The sequence below is a fragment of the Pipra filicauda genome, unplaced genomic scaffold (genome assembly GCF_003945595.2).
Source record: "Pipra filicauda isolate LSUMZ 115617 unplaced genomic scaffold, ASM394559v2 scaffold174_size2080704_pilon, whole genome shotgun sequence".
NCBI classification, from domain to species: Eukaryota; Metazoa; Chordata; class Aves; order Passeriformes; family Pipridae; genus Pipra; species Pipra filicauda.
In genome coordinates this window covers 1283208-1300947 of record NW_024104262.1, presented here as the reverse complement: position 1 = coordinate 1300947, position 17740 = coordinate 1283208, and the positions used below count along the sequence as shown (strand labels likewise).

Sequence of the window (17740 nt, the reverse complement as noted above, 5' to 3'; positions counted from 1 at the left end):
CTTCTGAACTTCAAGAGAAGAATTAACAACAGTATACAAAGTCATTCTGAAATGTGAAAGTTTCATAATTGTGCCTGAACATGTAAGCCAGTATTATTGCCATTTCTTAAGCTATAATTTTGAAATCAGAGCTGTGTGGGTCAGTGCTTTCTGTATGCTCTCCCCCTCTTCCAGTGGGCTCTGCAGGGTGGAGGATCCTCCTATCACCACTGGCTTGTCAGGCCAGGGTTGATGTTCCAGAACCATTGCTTTTGGGACCTACCTTGGTTGGAAATTAGACCACTGAAGTCTGTACTCTATTGTCTTAATCTGCAGCCTTTTGCTAAAGGATCTCTGTAAAAGTGGCTTTGCTCTCTAATGTAAAGTCTTAATACTAAGTGTTTTTAGTTCACACTGAGATAAAATTTGTGTTCTGGAGTGACAGCTCACATTAGATTGTTTAATTTTGCTTGTTTTTTTGTCAAGTTCTTTTGTGTACTTGTTTTGTTCAGTAGCTGCCAACATAAAACAATTGTTGTAAAATCTTTATATCTGTTTTATTATTAAAAAACTATGTAGGGGGAATAAATGAGCATCAAGAATGGCAAATATCTTTCATGTGGGTTAAGCAAAGGAATGTGAGAAACTTCTTGTTCTCATTTAGAAATAAGAAATGTTTGAAGCATACCAGTAATTCCCGTTACAAAAATCACTAATAGTTTTATGAGCTGACTGAACTTGAGCACTTCCAACAACTTCTTTCCTTACCACTTTTCATCATCAAACATTCTCATATAGTTTGCTGTAGTATCTGTGGCATTTCTGGTTGCTGTAAATGATCTAATCTGCCCTTGCCTTCCCAGTAAAGGTAATGGTCTGACTTGAAATTGGTTCTGCCAAGCTGTATGCTTAAACTCAGCTGCAATTAGTGGGCTTATCCACCTGTCTGCTGAGCTGCAGGGGACCAGAGGACAGCAAGTTACTTTGCTCTTTTAACATAGCCCTTTTTCTCTTTTGCCTCATACCTCCTATTTTTGAAGCGGTGGAGGGCACATTTGTTTAAAGATATCTTCAGAAATTGTGCTAGTACAGCTGGCTGGAACCTAGGTGCACAATATTATCTCCATTGACAAAACCAGAAAATGCGCTTATTTCTTTTGAAGAGCTGAGTACCTTGAATATGTTTTTGAGGTGATTTTGGTGCTTGTTTTTCAAATGCACGTGTTTGAGAGGACTGACTTTATGTTATTTAAAACTTTTCAAGGTGGGCAGACTACTTATATGACTGCATTTTTAAATTTATGTAAGTAGCTTGCAATATGTCATTTAAAATAACCTAATTTTGAAAATGAGTTTGCTAATGTGACTTACCTAATATTGAGAGGGTTTGCTACAAAGTAGACACTCAGCTGTGCATTTTATGGCACAATTTTGACATGAGCACAAAGTGGAACATTGGAAATAAAAGTGCTGATGTGCTGATTCTGTAAGTACTTTAGCAGGTATGTAAACCAAATGTACATTTTCCTGACTGAACTGTGGCTGTACAAATGCTTAATGGGCAGATGAGTTTATAGCATGAAGAACTAAAGCTGTGTATTTAACAAATGGCCTTCTCTGGCCCCAAGTCTTTGTCCCTTCAGGCAAACTCTTTCCAGTCTCGCATTTAGAAGTTCTGTAGCCTTCAAAACTGCCAAACTTTTTGGAAGATTGTATTATGGTCAAAGCATTATAAGTTACTTCTTAACAACAGCTGTACTATAAAAAAAACAGTCTTTCAAAAATGGTTTGTTTTTTCTTGGTGAAGCACAAGCAAGTTGTTTATCTTGTGTGTGGGTATGTGGTTTTCGTTTTTGAACTCTTCTATTAAAAAAAAAAAACAAACAACAAAACCAAGCCTTGATCGTGTTATTTTCCAGTGCATATGAATTTGCTTGTGAACTACATGTAAAAGGATAAGGCAAAATATCTTCCATGCTGCCATTAACCCTACTTTTGTAGGTTGTAAACAAACAACTTATCCTCAAAACCTAACATTAATGTAAACTATTGTTCATAGAAATGGATTTACAAAGGAAAACTGAGTAGCTAGTTAAGAAAGTAGCTAGTTAAAGCACATTGAAAGCAAAGTAATAATGTCATATATGAAAGTTGGTTTTAAATCTTTTAACCATAGGAAAGTTTTGAACAGCATGGTCTTTCTTGCACACTTTATTTCTACTCTTAAAATAATTGGGTTTAACTTACTAAATTTTGCTTACTTTTAGGTTCAGATTAATTGATCAGTCACTATTGTGTGGCTGATTTCTGCCTGGTACATCCTTCTCTCAAGTATAGTTATTGAACTTTCCGAATAACTTTGGCAACTGCAGTTGTATCTTGCTTGGCTATGAACAGAAAATGAACCTTGAAGGCTTGGAGCCTTTGCTGTCTTAGCTCTTGTGGAATGTTTTAAAGGGAGAGGAGCTGCAAGTGGAGTTGCAGGAGAGGTGGGGGCTCAGGAGAGGTGGAACAAGGTAAATGGCAATATTAAATGCCAATTAATTTAGAGCCAACATCTACACTGAATTTTCTGAATTTTTGAGAACATGTTTTTAAGAAGTAGATACTTGTATAACTTTAGTCTTGGTCAACATGTTGAACTAACCAGTCTGAGTTCCAGTAGTATGAGGGTGGGAAAACTAGCATGAGTAGCAGTAAAATCAGTAAACTATTTTTCTTATTGAAGAACCAGTTAAATATAATGTGATTATTTGTATTCACTGAATATATTTGTTGAAAAACTGAGCCATACTGTGCACAAGGTGTCTGTAGGCTTTGGTAGAATTTTACTGTAACTGCTGAATGAAATACCTTTAGTTTGCAATGCCTTGTCTCTGGATAGACTGTTCTAGTACATCTGAAATGGAAAGAATACTGGACTAAAAGGATAACTTTTTTAGGTAATCAGTCTAAACATTTAATTACAGTGATTATTTATGAAGTAAAGGTTTTATTAATGCTTCCTCCTCAGCACCAGTTACAGCTGAATTGCCTGGCTGTCACAGTTGGGCAGTCTAAAGTACCTGGTGTTCAAGACAGGGTTGAATTTATGCATTTTTGATGTCATCAATAGTGTGGCTTATGGAGCAAGATGGCAATAATATTTATAGTTCGCCTGTAACCATAAAATCTTTTCGATCATTTGATTGCTAGTGCCAAATGGAAGAGGACCCTTTTGGTTTCCATTAGAAAAGGAAGAGGATGCCCCCTACTTCCGATCTTGCAAGCATCTTTATAAATATAGATCTTTGAAGCAAACATTGTAATATGAGTGTAGGGTATGTGAAAATGGTCAGCACAAAGGCAATGACGTTGAGTTGGGAAATGCTGATACTGGAGGATGATACTTCTAGAAAATGTGAACTTCAAAGAGACTTGCAGAGGGAATATTTTCCAAATGTGAAATTGATAGTGGTTTCAGATATTCAGGGGCATAGGACAGAATTGCAAGCAGGGAAACAAGTGGGTAGCAAAACGAGAACTGGGACAAAGTAGATCAAATGAACTCTAATGAAGGTAGTCTTATCTGTGTTGGATCTTGTGATGAAGGGTGGGTATAATGGCTAAAAACTCCTGTGAAATGGCAGTGAACAGGAACTTGTAGAAGTGGAGATGTGGGTGATATTATTTTTCAGAACTGTTATGGTGAGAACAAATGAGAAGATGATAATGGGAAGACGTGAGGATGCATTATGATCTTGAGGGCAGAACCAGCTCTCCAAACCTGCAGCTGGTTAGCCTGGAGGAGATGCAGAAGGGCTGCCAGAGGAAGGGAGCTTGTTATCAAGGTGTGGTGCAGCCTGAACTAATAAAGGTGAATATAGTGTGAAGATTGCTCAGGGTTATGGAGAGAAATTGTATAGTAAAGTGAGACACTCAGTGGGAATAGGAGAGACACCCTTTAAATGTGCTGGAGTTTTTAAAAGGTATTTTCTAGAGGGGATGAGACAAGGGAAGAGCTGGTAAGTACTTCATGGTGGAGAAAAAAAAGAGTATTCATATAAGCATACTTGGAAAAATTTTACATATGTGGGAGGTGCTGCATGCAGAGTGGAGGTGCTGGATAATTTTTGTGAGTTAATGATATTACCACTTGTACTGTGACATTCCACTATCCTGATGTGGAAACAGTTGATTCGTCAGAGTGGGATTTGCACACTAATTATAACATAGCTAATTATTGTATTTAAAAGGAATATGCTGACATATTGGTAGGTTTTCTCCTTCCCACCTACCTTAGAAATACTTCTTAGAAAATTAATATTATTTTTCAATAATAAATGCTGCAAAGCTGAACTCCACATATCAGTGACTTGGACTTTAAGTGGAGATGGTAATAAAAATGAATTTAAGTATCTACTGTTCATTCATATTTGTCCCTTAACTGTAATGGTTAACCACAGCATGGTTTCTCGAGATAAACTTTATGGCACGTAAGCACCTGGTTTGTATGTATAGATTGCAAAATCATATTGTCGTGGATAACAGCTCAGCTATAAATTAGACCCAAGGATAGTGGGATGTGGTCAGCTAACGCTTCCTGATCTGTATTTCACATGTGGTGCTCTGTTAGCCCTCTCTGTTTTTCACTATTCTGTTTCTTGAAAATATTTTCCATAAAACTTTACTGATCTCTGTTTTATTGACAGAAATCCATATTTCTGTTTTGGTTTGTTTTCCTGCAGGCAGCATCATAAAATCTTTATCAAGTGAAAATGGCCCTTAGCAATCTGACTTCAAAGGCTGTACTACTCTATGATGAATGGATTAAAGATGCTGGTGAGTAATTTAAATCTGCCAATAATTTTGAATAGCAACGTGCTGTTGACCAACTTAAAAATAGCTTTGTCATCCTATAAATTTTTGTAAAACTTGCCAGTTACCTTTTGACATTGCAAACTATTTCTGCATTTTAAAATAGGAAATAAGCAAAACTTAGGTAGTTTGTGAGTATGAACTCTCAGTAAATAAAGTGCAGACAGTGATTTTTCTGTGTTATTGGCTTGCCTAAATATATAGTTTACATTTCTCCTGTGCTGCTGAATATAAAGTTTTAACTCTTTTTCAATATCAAACAATTGGATTTTATGGGTTAATTAATGCAGGCTCATGGTGTTACTGTATTTTGCTTTTGCAAAGTGAAAAAAACTAACAAAGTCTGGTAAGTTTCAGTGTTTTGAAATTAATCCTCAGAGTAATTAACTCTGTCACAGCTCTATTTTGAAAAGGAATGTCAGTTTCTTGTTGCAGCTAGTAAGGGATATTAAACAAGCCTTGATTTTATATTGTTGTTCTGTATGTTTACCAAAAACTGACAGAATATCTCAATTTTGGAGTTAAGACCCATCTATCTCAGTGTTTCTTACTGCAGTAATCACATAGTGACAGGAATTAGCCGATTCCTGGGAAAAATTTGAGAAGCGGTTGAAGTTTGATAGATAAGATTACTGATTATCTTTTTCAGCATAGCTGAGCACCTTTTCTCTTGTTCTTTAAAAGCACAGCATGCAAACAAGAAGGGAGTTTAATCAGTATGGCTGGTGAGGTGAAATGGATTGGGATGGAGCTGGATGATGAAGGAAGTGTTTCTGCTGCAGTGTCCATGACTTCAGAACATGAGTTCCTTGTCTCCCTGCCCACCAGTGCTTACATTTGGCATTTGGTAGCACACTGTTAGTGGTGGAACATGGTTTCCTCAGGATCAAGCTGGGAAGAACAATAGGAAAGGTTTGGTAGGAGCAGTGCAAGAGTGGATGTAGAAAGAGCAGTCAGTTGTAAAGAGCTGGTGATTCTCTTGCAGTGCACAGAGGCAGATGCCGAGCGCTGTGGTTCACAGTCCTTGTTGGTCTGTGAGCAGCAGCACTGGCACATTACAAACTGTGAGCAGCATTATAATGTGCTTTCCTCCTCAATCTGTTTTTACACTTCCAGTGGCTGTAAACCACATCAGAGGGTCTCATGGGTGATAGGTTGCTTGAATGCTGTGAGTTGAAAATTTGCCGTCTTAAAGTGTTTGCCTATGAATTACACTTGACAAAAATTGCAATAGTATAATTTCACTCTTGAAATACAGCAGCAAGCCATGAAAACAGCAGTTTACTGAGTCAGTATTTAAGTTTGGGATCATTCTGAAACAAATCTTCCTGAAGTCGGTATATAAAAGTCAAATCAAATAAAAATTTAAAAAAATACATGAAGCTTGTGTCAGTTCTCCTGCTTATGGAGAAATGTGGAAGTCTTTGCTGAGCTGGGACTTGGTGATGAACCCCAGAAGGGTTCAGTGGAGTCATGGTGATGCTTGGATGGAATGCCTGCCAGCCTCAGCTGTAGGGAGAGGGAATGAGGTGTGCATATAAGGAGGTGTCTCTGCAATATATCTCTCTGGGATAACTGGAAAGGAACACGCAATACTTGCTTGATATATTACAACTTCCTTCTAATATGAAAGTGTGTTTTTTATGGTACTGTAGAGACAGAAGGTCACATCACTCATGATTCTGTCTCCTTTTCATTATCTGTGAAGTATTGATGCAGAAAAAAAGCATTGAAACATACAGGTCCTCAATCTTATTATCCAGTCAGTATGGATTTGAGGTGAATAGACTCTGAAACATGATTGGTTTGACAGGAAAACATAAACCATTAGGAATTAAATACTTTTCTGTAACTGTTTTAATAAGTACTGTAGACATCCGATTTAATTTTTTCTCTCCTCCCCCTCTAGATCCAAGACTGGAAGGCTGGCCACTCATGTCTTCACCTTTTCCAACAACCTTTATCATTGGAACCTACATTTATTTTGTCACTTCCTTGGGACCCAAACTCATGGAAAATAAAAAACCTTTTGAACTCAGGCAGATAATGACCTTTTACAATTTTAGTGTGGTAGTCCTCTCTTTATATATGACTTATGAAGTAAGTGCTACTTTTGGTTGTAATGTATTTATATATTTCATGTCTCTATCTACTAACTTTTAATAAGTCTATTAAGATAACTCCCACTCTGCAGTTATCAAAAAAATATTATTCCGATGGTTGTAATTATATTCCTCCAAGCAGTATGCTAAACTAGTGATTCTTGAAAAAATTCAGATTATTGTGCCAAATTGGTAGTACATGTTTCTTGTAGATCAATTTGCATGAATGTCATCAGGAGTTACAATGAACTACTTGACATTTCTTCGAACCACTCTAAAGGCAGTGCAGCAACAGCTACTTTGTGATATGATTGCAGTGTGGAAAGTGGTGGGTAAGATGCTTTTGCTATTTAAACATCACTTTGAAAAATTGCCAAACTTCCTTTTAAAATTTCGTTCCCGTTTTGGTTATAATCCTCAAAAAAAACCCCCCAAAACCCCCACAAAGAAACAATCAAACAAAAAAAAAAACCCAAAAAACTTCTGTTAGTGTCTGACATTACCACAGTATTCAATTAGTCTGCTATCAAGACTTCCATGTTACAATTTCATGAAAGAATCATGGACAGAGTGTAACAGATTGAATTTCTGCTATTGTCTGGTAGTCACCAAGAAGCTGATTCTTTCCCTCTTTGGAACCAAGTAATTTGGTGGGTGAGTTAGTACTGTGCTGTCTTGGTGGTGTTCCAGAACTTATTTTCTTTAAGCAACCAGTTCTTTTAGGAAGTTAAAAAGACTAAACTCCTGCATTTGTTAAGGGAGTTGAACCTCTTAGCATGCGTGAGAGGATAGTGATGATGAGAAGCACTTTATAAACAGATATAAAATACAGTAGTCATAGGAGCTGGCAGTGGAATGAGCCAAGTGTAATATTAATAATGTTGCTCATGTCCAAATAGATTTATTATATTATTATATTATATATATTATTTAATATATTCAAAGAGAAAAGATTAAATGATATTTGGTACATACAGTCCTTTGGTCATGTGTGTGTTCTTATTGTAGCTTCTCATCACTTTTATCACTGAAAGACCAACTGAATCACTCAGTTTAACTAAGGAAAAATTTTAGAAACTATGATATTAAATATGTATTCTGCATATGGATTTGTTCCTTGTCTTTAATGATAATTAGCAATTATAGTTTTTTATAGTGCTAATTTCGTTAGAGTATTAAGATGCTGTGTTGGATTCTTTTCAGTATTAAGATGGTTAGCTATGGTTTTGTGGTCTGATTTACACAGTTGGTTTTTAGCATTAGTTTTGAGGTGAAGCTGTTTCTCCTCTTCAGTTACTAATGCTGAAATAATGAGTGTAGGAAGAAAATTCCTGTCTACAGGTGTGGTCTTGGAGTGAGGAATTCATTAATCTGCAACAGCAAAGGATTTTGTGGTAGTTATCCCACGCAGAGGTAGATGATTGACAAAGTAACTTATTTGACATGTTTTTAATATTGTTTTTCCTCTCCTGCTTAGTGTTTGCAAAAATAATCCAAAATTAATGAATTTTTCAAAGGAAGTAAATTTTTGCCCTTTCCCTTTTCTTTGCTCCAGTTTCTTATGTCGGGTTGGGCCACAGGGTACTCGTTCCGGTGTGATATTGTTGACTACTCAAGGTCACCAACAGCTCTAAGGGTAAGTTGCCAAACACAAAGCTGAATTATTATCAGAGAACCATAGAATGGTTTGGGTTGGAAGTGACCTTGAAGATCCTCTAGTTCCAACCTCCATGCCATGAGCAAGGACATCTTCTTCTAGATCAGGTCGTTCAAAGTAGTCTTGTTATGCACTGACTTTATTTTTAGAAATGCTTTTTGAACAGCCTGCTTTTTTTGAATGCACTGCTGTAGAGTGAAATGCACTATGTGGAAATGCCCTTTTACATAATGTAGAGCATGTGAGATAACTGGAGGGGTTGGTTGGTTGGGACAAAGAAAGAGCCAATGAATTTGTTGCTTGTTCTTCTTGGTTTTAAAATTCCTTCAGGATTTAAAAATGTTTTGTGTTTTTAAAGAAAAACCAAAAAAACCATACACTTAAATATTTCTGTCAGCTTTGGGACACCACTTAACCCGATGCTTTCCTTTATATATTTATTTACTTTCCTATATATATTTATTTGTCCTGCAGCTGCTTAATTTTGTTTATGACTATTATGATTTGACAGGGGTTTTTTTTTGTACTCTTGCAGATGGTGCGAACTTGTTGGCTTTACTTCTTTTCCAAGTTCATTGAATTATTAGATACTGTAAGTACTTTAGCCTAATAAAAGAAATAGTGATGTTTCCACAGTAGAAGGACCAGTGCTGTTGAGCACTGGGGGTATAAATTGCTTTTTAGTTAGTCCTCCAGTCTTCAATCATTAGAATACCATCCAGATGTTTACCCTTATTAACTCATCTGATTGTTCTATTACACTGTCATTCCTTGATTATCAGGAAAAATATTAATGAGAGAATATAGCTTTAAAAATTTAGGAAGACCAGATAAATTGCCTGTTTAACAGCTGAATACACTAACCTGTTATGCTATGGCAATGCTTGTCTCAACACTGCAGATAAAAAAGAGGTGATTATAGTGAATATATTTTTTCATATCATATTCAGATTTTATCTTTTTCATTCAGAATATTATCATCATCAGCTCTGAATACAGCACAAAATTGCCATACCTACCTTCTCTAAATTTCTGGGATTGCCTTGAGGGGTCATGATTATGGAGGTGTTTGATGTCAGGCTGACACTCTACCCTTTTGCAAAGAAAGTCTGAACAGCAATGCATTGAAGCAGAATGCAGACCTTGCTTACCATCAGCAGTCATCTGCCTTTCTCTCTTTCCAAGACTGACATCATGTAGGATTGGCTTAGATATTTTCAAACCAGCTTCCGAGTGCTGAAATCATCTGCAGTTCTATTTGCTACCGATAGTGGTGGTTCAGGAATTGACTCATGAACAGTGAGGATGTTCTACACTCTTTGAGCAAAGTTAGCCATCTGACTTTCATTCTACAAATGCTCATGATGCAACACTGGAAGATCTTACTGATTAAACCAAATGGAATGGTAATGGAAGGGTCAGGAATGCTAAAACTGGAAAATCCCGACAAGCTCGTTCCTCTATTTGCCTTTATTCCCCACAGGTTAGAGTGCTCCTTTTTAATTAGTCTTGAGCCTGAAGGTTTTTTTTTTATTTTACTTTGTTTGAATCCACACAACTAGGTACCTGTTTTTCATCAGCTTTTTGCTTTTATTGCAAAAGTAATTTCTTAGCTGTATTTAAATCTGCTGATTCCAAATGTTTTCCCCAGCAAACTAGACTTCTTTTCTGTGTTTATTTGCTTGCCATCTGATACTACTCTTTGCATGACCTGACTTCTCTTTACAGAGTTTTCTTCCTCTGTCTTCCCTTAACACTTCCCTCAATGTCTGTCCTTTAAAATGTGGCCTATCAATATCAGTTAAGTGTACCTACATATACTCTGTCCAGTTTTGCTGTTTTCCAAGGGTGGCTTGTTCAATGTTCATAATAAAGTGCTATTTCTCTATTATTTTCTACTATCTCTATCTGTTGCTAATCCTTCAGTTAATTTTCTCAAATGGCATTTCATTAATAGTTCAGAGGATTTAAAATCTGGTGCTTCTAAAGACTTCTCAATCCAACCAAGTCCATCTTACACTCTTGTTGCACATGTAGGTGATGGCTCAGCCTTGAACATTTCATTTCAAAGCTTGCACTGGCTTCTCAGGTGGATTTTACATACTGGTTTTAATTTTTTTTGAAAACTAATCTGCATATCTAGACTTTCAGTTTTCCTTCTTCTCCCAAGACTGCAATTTGAAAGTACTCTTAAATGTATAGTTGTGAGCAACCAGCACTGATACATACAGTTTTCTTTAAGTATGTTGGGCTTGATTATTTTCTGTAACATCCTGTTCATTAAAAATCTGTTTCAGATATTTTTTGTGCTGCGTAAGAAAAACAACCAAGTTACATTCCTGCATGTCTTTCATCATTCCATCATGCCATGGACCTGGTGGTTTGGAGTCAAATTTGCTGCAGGTAGTGGAGAGAGAGTTGAGTTTGAGTTGAACATATCTTCTGGTAGTAAAAGTTAACTATGGTAGACAAAAAAAGAAGAACAGAATTAAACATCTTGCAAACATCCGTGTTTTTAAATTTAGATTTCTGCAGTATTTTATGGAACAACTGAGATCACCATAATTATTTGAAAGGTTGGGGACTACTCATTTTTCCTATTTGACAGCATTTTGTGCAGTGCTGATTTCTTATGGGGGGAAAAGATGCAGAGGAGAGAGCTGTATATAAGCAAAAAGCATTATTACATGAAAAAGGCAAGTGATTGTAAAATCAGAAGTGCTGGAGGAGATACATGAGGCAAATAACTGTCGAAACTACTTCAAAACCGTTTGTCCTCCTGAAATGTTAGAACTGAGTTGGGGGGGGGACTCTGCTTGAAAAATTATTCAGTCTTTGTTGCAGTTACTTTTACTGGCTTTAGGTAGTGTGAATGGGGTTTATTTACATATAATATTTTGGCTTTCACAAAGCTACAGAAATATTTTTCTAGACTTTCTTTATTAAAGAAACGTATTTGAATTGTACGGAATTAAAATTCTTTGTCCACTACCAACCTACCTTCACTTTCTCCTTTTCTGCTCTGTGTATCTCTGCATGCATCTTCTTATGTTATATTATTAGTATGCACCACTAATAAATACAGCTTGCCATGACAATAGTCTGATAAGAACAGAGTGGAGAAATACACAGTCAATTATTAGTCAATTTCTGGGACAGTTTAGGCCTTTTTAGGAGCTTTTACTGAGAAATGGAGGGGGTTATACATGTTTATTCCCTTATGTTTCCTGACAGCGTATTTTGGATTTTTTTGTCCCAGAACATTGGTGATGGATTGATGAAGAGAACCATTGCTTATTAATCTGATCTGTTAGAGTCTGTTTTATGAATACAAAACCAAGACCTTGAAGTAGTCCAGAAAATGTGCAGATGGGATCTATTGAATCTGTCCAGTGTGCAGCTTTTACTAGTGTATAACTACTGCATTTGTTGAGTTTCTGTTATTAGGAAACTGGTGAATTGACTGTGTAATTCTCAAATATTTCTGAGTAACTGGTATTAAGTTAATTGTGAGTAGTTTTCTCAGCATACACCTCAGTGTGTTAATAGGTTTGCAAAAGAAAACCTGCAGCAAATAGCTGTCCCTCCTCTTCAACCTTGAAAATTTTCCATTTAATAGGTGATTAACTTTCTACCTTTTATCTGGATGTTGGATCAGTATACCAGCTACAGGCTTCTGATTTTGCATAAGATTCAAATTTCCCATATGATAACTTGACAAATACTTCCAGCAAAGTGTGCAAGAATTGTTTTGTTCTCTGCTAGAAATAGTTTCTCATATTCATGCAGAGCTGTGTTTACTCCAAAAACTCTATTGCTTATCTTTACACTTACCTTTCTAAGTATTTTTCTGTTTGATAACTTAAAATTTTTTCAAGAATTTCAGTCCTGCTGATGATTACCTTGTATTCAGTTTCATCAGTGTTTGTCTTTCTGAATAGCAACATCTATCAAGTTTTCAACCTGTTTTTAAAAAAAACAATAGGTTTGGATGGAGATGCTGATTCTGGGATCGGATATAAATAGAGAATTGTAACATGGTGCTTAGTATAGTGTTGCTTTTTGGAGCATGTTTTTGCACTGTTGATTAGGTTGTTCTTTTCTTTTTTTCTCTGCTTTAACTATTTATTTTTTCTTCTGAATATTCACTGTGCAAGCCAAAAAAAGTATGTATGTTTGAACTGTAAGAACACTCAAATTATTTTAGAAAATACAAATAGTTAAGTTTCAAAGAAAGTTTGCAATCACAGCTGGAGGAGTTATGCTCTATCAAGCTGGAAGAGTAGTGTGAGCTACTAAAAACACAAAATGTTTTATTTTTAATTGGAATGATTCTTAATGGGAAAATAGCACTCTTTTCCCTCACTAAATCTTTCCTTTTATGTAATTTTTTCTTTTATGCTCAGTAGTTTCATGTTCATATTTCTCTTAAAAGTATACTTTGCTGTCTACTGCTTCTTGGATCACTTTTAGCTCTAACTTTTTGCATTCATTGACATGCTGAAGCTGTTTCTGAGACAGCAAACTGATATCCCTCAGAACTGATATCAACCCAATTCAGGTTAAATACCTTGAGGATTAGTTAAAATCTAGTTTTTTTGGTACATGTTTTTCCTACTCTTACTCAAAATATCTGCTAGGACCTGAGGTGGCTTTTTAAATACCTGATGCAATACTACTATGTTTTGTTTTTCTACAGGTGGTTTGGGAACATTTCATGCTTTGTTGAACTGTATTGTCCATGTTGTCATGTATACTTATTATGGAATCTGTTCTTTGGGACCAGCCTACCATAAATATTTGTGGTGGAAAAAGTACATGACAACTATACAACTTGTGAGTAACTGCTTTTGACAGATACAACTCTCAAAAATGTGATTGTGGCTGACACAGACTTAATGCAATAAATTTGTACTTTTAGTTATTTATGTTCATGTGTGTAGGTTACAGTTGGTACAAGATTTATGTTTTAATTGAGGAAAACAAAAGGTGTGAGCTCTCCAGTTATATACTTAAATCTGCTGACTTCAGCATTCACTATAAGAATGGTGTAGACACATGAGCTTTTCAGTTATGCAATACTTGGTAAATATACTTACAAAACTCATTACTTGTATAAAAATTATTAAAACGTAAGTTTATACCAAGAAAATACAATCAATGTACAGAATACATATGTAACTAGTAGTGAGGAAAGGGAAAAATATTTCTTTTGAATTTCATGTCTGTTCTTTCGTAGAAAGTGTTTATGTTTAGAGAATTTAGTCACTGAATCAAAGAATAATCTGAGTTGGAAGAGACCCACAAGGCTCATGGAGTCCAACTCTTAAATGAATGGCCCACACTGGGATCAAACCCACAATCTTGGTGTTAGTAGCACCATGCTCTAACCAGCTGAGCTAATGTCAGGGTCCTCTCTTTACCCCAGAGCATTACAAAATGCTCCTGTAGTAATTACACTGTGTTTATCAGTTTTATATCACTTTTGAAAGGTTATGGTTCTGGGTGATTTTTTGATGCCCGTGTTTTTTAACAGCTGGATTTTCGAAATTCAGCTCCTGGCTAAACAATTTGCTTATCATGAGCAAGGATGCTAATGGAGGAGGGAAAGGAGCACCCTGTCTGCTTGCACCTAGGGCTGATGTTAATAGAATAGTTCATGTAACCATGTGCAACTCTGAACAGTGTAGCTTGAATATTTATAACTCAGTCTTTTTGTCTTGGAGGCACTACCAGTGGACTATTAACTTGGAGTTCATGTGGAATACTTTTTTGTCACATGCTAGTGTGCAGGGAAGGTGGGAATTCATATTCCCAAGCCCTGTAATGGTTGCCCTTTCTTCCCCCCCCCCCCCCCCCCCCCCCCCCCCCCCCCCCGGCTAATTTCTCTAAAGGAACCTCCCATTTGTCACTGGTGAAACACTGTTTGCCTCCTTCCTTCTTCTCTGAACTGGCCAGGGTAGAATCTCATTCTCCTGCTATGAGTTTCTCTGTGCTGCTTGTAATTCAATTTGTCCCAGGACTTTTCTGCCTTTTCTCTGTAAAACTGTTTTTCAGTGGAGTAAGGTTTTTGGAGAGGGGCTGTAAAGGTGATCTCTGTCATATTAAGAAGTTGTGTTGGTGTCCCTGTTGCTCCCCACTTTACCCTGGCTCCATGCCTCCTATCTGTTTTTCTGCATACAAGTTATGCTGAATTTTTTTAAACTTCTATAGTAAGTCTGTCATTTATTTAAAAAGTACTTCTTTTCTTCACCTTTTCCCTCCAGGTCCAGTTTATTATGATTACAGTTCATATAGGACAAATCTACATCATGGATGATTGTCCGTACCAGTATCCAATTTTCATGTTTATTATTTGGCTGTATGGCTCTATGTTTTTAGTCTTGTTTCTGCACTTCTGGTACCACGCTTACACGAAGGGACAAAGACTACCAAAAATGGCAAGAAATGGGATCCACAAAGATCAGTAAAACAAATTCTTTTCTCTAAAACCAAAAAGTATATACATCAAAGCGGAAACTTGCACTACTTGACAATCAAGATATTTAGGTGCGCACACTACCTGGTGTATATTTTGTATGTTTTCTTCCAGAACAGAATTTGTATTTTTACCGTAAGTTATTTGAGATTCAGAATATGGGGGCTGAGGGGATCACTGTGGATCTCTGAAAAAAAAAAAGAGGATAGATGATATCTATCTAGGAAATGCATGAAAATAAAGATAATAATTAGGAACATTAAAATGTGCATGAAAAGTACTGAGTACTTTGAACACTGAGGGGGATAAAAATCACTTCACCTTAATGTTGTAAGCTGCTGAGACTGTCAGCAGCATTAAAAGAATCTTCAGTAAGTACTGTTTAAAGCTTATTAATATAGTCAATACATAAACATTGTTATATCTGTTTATAAACTGTATTACTTTAAAGGAAGGATTGTGTGTTGATCTGTCAAGGCATGGTGTTTCATTTGAAGATCAGATTTTTCGATACACTGTCTTTTACTAAGAGAACTTAATTCATTTCATGTTCTACTCAGTTGGACATTATCGTAAATGTTGGAAAGCTACTAATATGGGGATTATCTGAATTGTCTTGTAGCGATCTTGTAGTGATCAAAACATCTTACTGATTTGTTCACTGTAGTAGCCTAATATACTTATTATTCAATGTATCTATGGATATATTTTATATTGATAGCATATGCTGTTTGTGGGAGGGGGTAAGGGGATTACTGAGTCTTGTAATAGCCAAAATCTTAGCACTTAAATAAAATTAAAAAAAGGAATTTTTTTGATTGAAGCTTGAATGTTGCCTGACATGATTGTACTGTGCTCTACTCTCTTCCATTTCCATTATCTATTGAAATACATGCCTAGAAAGAGTTTGTGTTGTTTTTTTTCATTATTATAATTGCTTGTTCTTATCAACTCAAGGTTAAAGTTATTCCATTAATAGCATCAGTTACTTTGTCCAGAACCGGGCAAAAAAAATATGTGACATTCTCTGGCTTCTGAGAGTGGGTCAGGCAGTGGTGACTGGGCATGACTCCAATCTGTGTGGAATTAACGAGTATGTTTTATTTCCATGGCTAGGCAGACCCAGGTTAGGGTCACACATGTATAGAAGTTAAAGGAACTAGCTGTTGTATGTAAGTTGCATTTGTACTGCGTGAATTTATTAAAGGATTGATGCACACAACAGACCTGCAAATGAGGAGTTAAAGGTGTTTAAATTAATGTTACCTTTAAAAGTACTGTTTTCTATTATGTTTAACACTAAAGAAAAGAAGCTTGCAATATTTGCTTTGTGCTTGATCAGGTCTGTGGGATTTTCAAATACTCAAAGCTTTGAGGCAGGTTTTAATAGCCTCCCTCTTGTACAATACCGAGGGAACAACTTTTGTTACCTGAACACTTTTATTTTATTGACTTTTATGGTGCATTATAAATACTAAAAGAATTAAAACTTTATCATAGGCATGAGTTGCAAATGTTTTTTTTGAGATTACATTGAGTCTTCTTTATAAAAAAAATTAAAAAAAAAGTTTATATTTTTCCACTGTTTAATCCCTGTAGCTGTCAGCTCTCATGACAGTTCGAAAGTAGATCTCAGAAAGTATTTGGATGACTTGAAATCTGTATTGGGACCCCTGAATTTCAGATGCTTGATCCTAGAATCATCAGTGCTGAGTTCTCGGCTCCTTGGCAGTACATGTGGAAAGGTGCTTTATCACAGAATCTCTCTCATGTGGGCTTAAGTAGTACCTGAGACTGTACATGGTCAAAACTAAGGAGCACTGCATGTGGACAGATGCTGAACAGAAAGGAGTCAGAAAAAACTTCCAATTCTAGCAGTTGTACAGTAGCCAAATTCTTCCAGAGTTAGTTGAGATGACAAACAAATAAGCAGGAGCAGAAACTGGAGATGCTAATCATTCTGTGGGCTGTCAGTAAGTGCCACGTCAGATTCATGCTGCATAATTTCCTGCACAATGGTTTAGTTTTTTGTGAGTTATGAAGCATTTGGAGAAAGAGAATACATTGTTTCAGTGAGTTGTATGGATGTATCCTAAGAGGATGCATAAAGTGTAACTATGCCAATGACATCAGTACAAAATGTTATTAAATGCTGTCCGCTTACACACAATGTGAGAATTACACAAACTCGATCCAGACCTAAAAGTTGTGCATCTTACATGCTTAAGTGTATCATACATTTGAGTTAGGTTAGAAAGAGAAGTGCATGTTACAGTCAATGTTGAGAGGGGAATTTTATTTTCCTTAAACTTGGTGGAGGTGAAACACTAGTGTTAGCAGCCACTCCTCATCTGTGGGAGTCCTAAAAATTGACAGATAGCTCATCTGTAATAGGTATCACAGGGATTTCAGTTATATCCCTGTCCCTGCAGCAGAGCTGACCTCCTATCAGAATTTCATACCTTAAAACAAGTTTCCTATTTATTTTCCAAATCATCCTTTCTTTACAATGTTCACAAAAAGCTAATATAAAACAACTCAATGAGCTCTGTGACACCAACATCAATCCCTGTCTTCTGTATGAATAATTTAAAATATAATTGTAAGTAATAATTATCCCATGTACAGCCTGAATTCAAAACAAAATTTTTGATCAAAAAATATGAT

General features: G+C 36.2%; 1 protein-coding gene across 3 annotated transcripts in view; it reads left to right on the top strand.

The window, feature by feature from the left end:
• ELOVL7 (ELOVL fatty acid elongase 7) overlaps positions 1-15979 on the top strand; it is a 55778-nt gene extending 39799 nt beyond the window's left edge. For all 3 annotated transcript variants that reach the window (XM_039379756.1, XM_027723532.2, XM_027723531.2), the window contains exons 2-8: positions 4707-4800; positions 6746-6936; positions 8494-8574; positions 9131-9187; positions 10893-10998; positions 13295-13431; positions 14862-15979. In XM_039379756.1, the coding sequence (XP_039235690.1) occupies positions 4737-4800; positions 6746-6936; positions 8494-8574; positions 9131-9187; positions 10893-10998; positions 13295-13431; positions 14862-15065 (840 nt within the window). In that variant the 5' untranslated portion in view covers positions 4707-4736 and the 3' untranslated portion in view covers positions 15066-15979. The remainder of the gene's footprint in view (positions 1-4706; positions 4801-6745; positions 6937-8493; positions 8575-9130; positions 9188-10892; positions 10999-13294; positions 13432-14861) is intronic.
• Positions 15980-17740: the final 1761 nt, after the last annotated feature.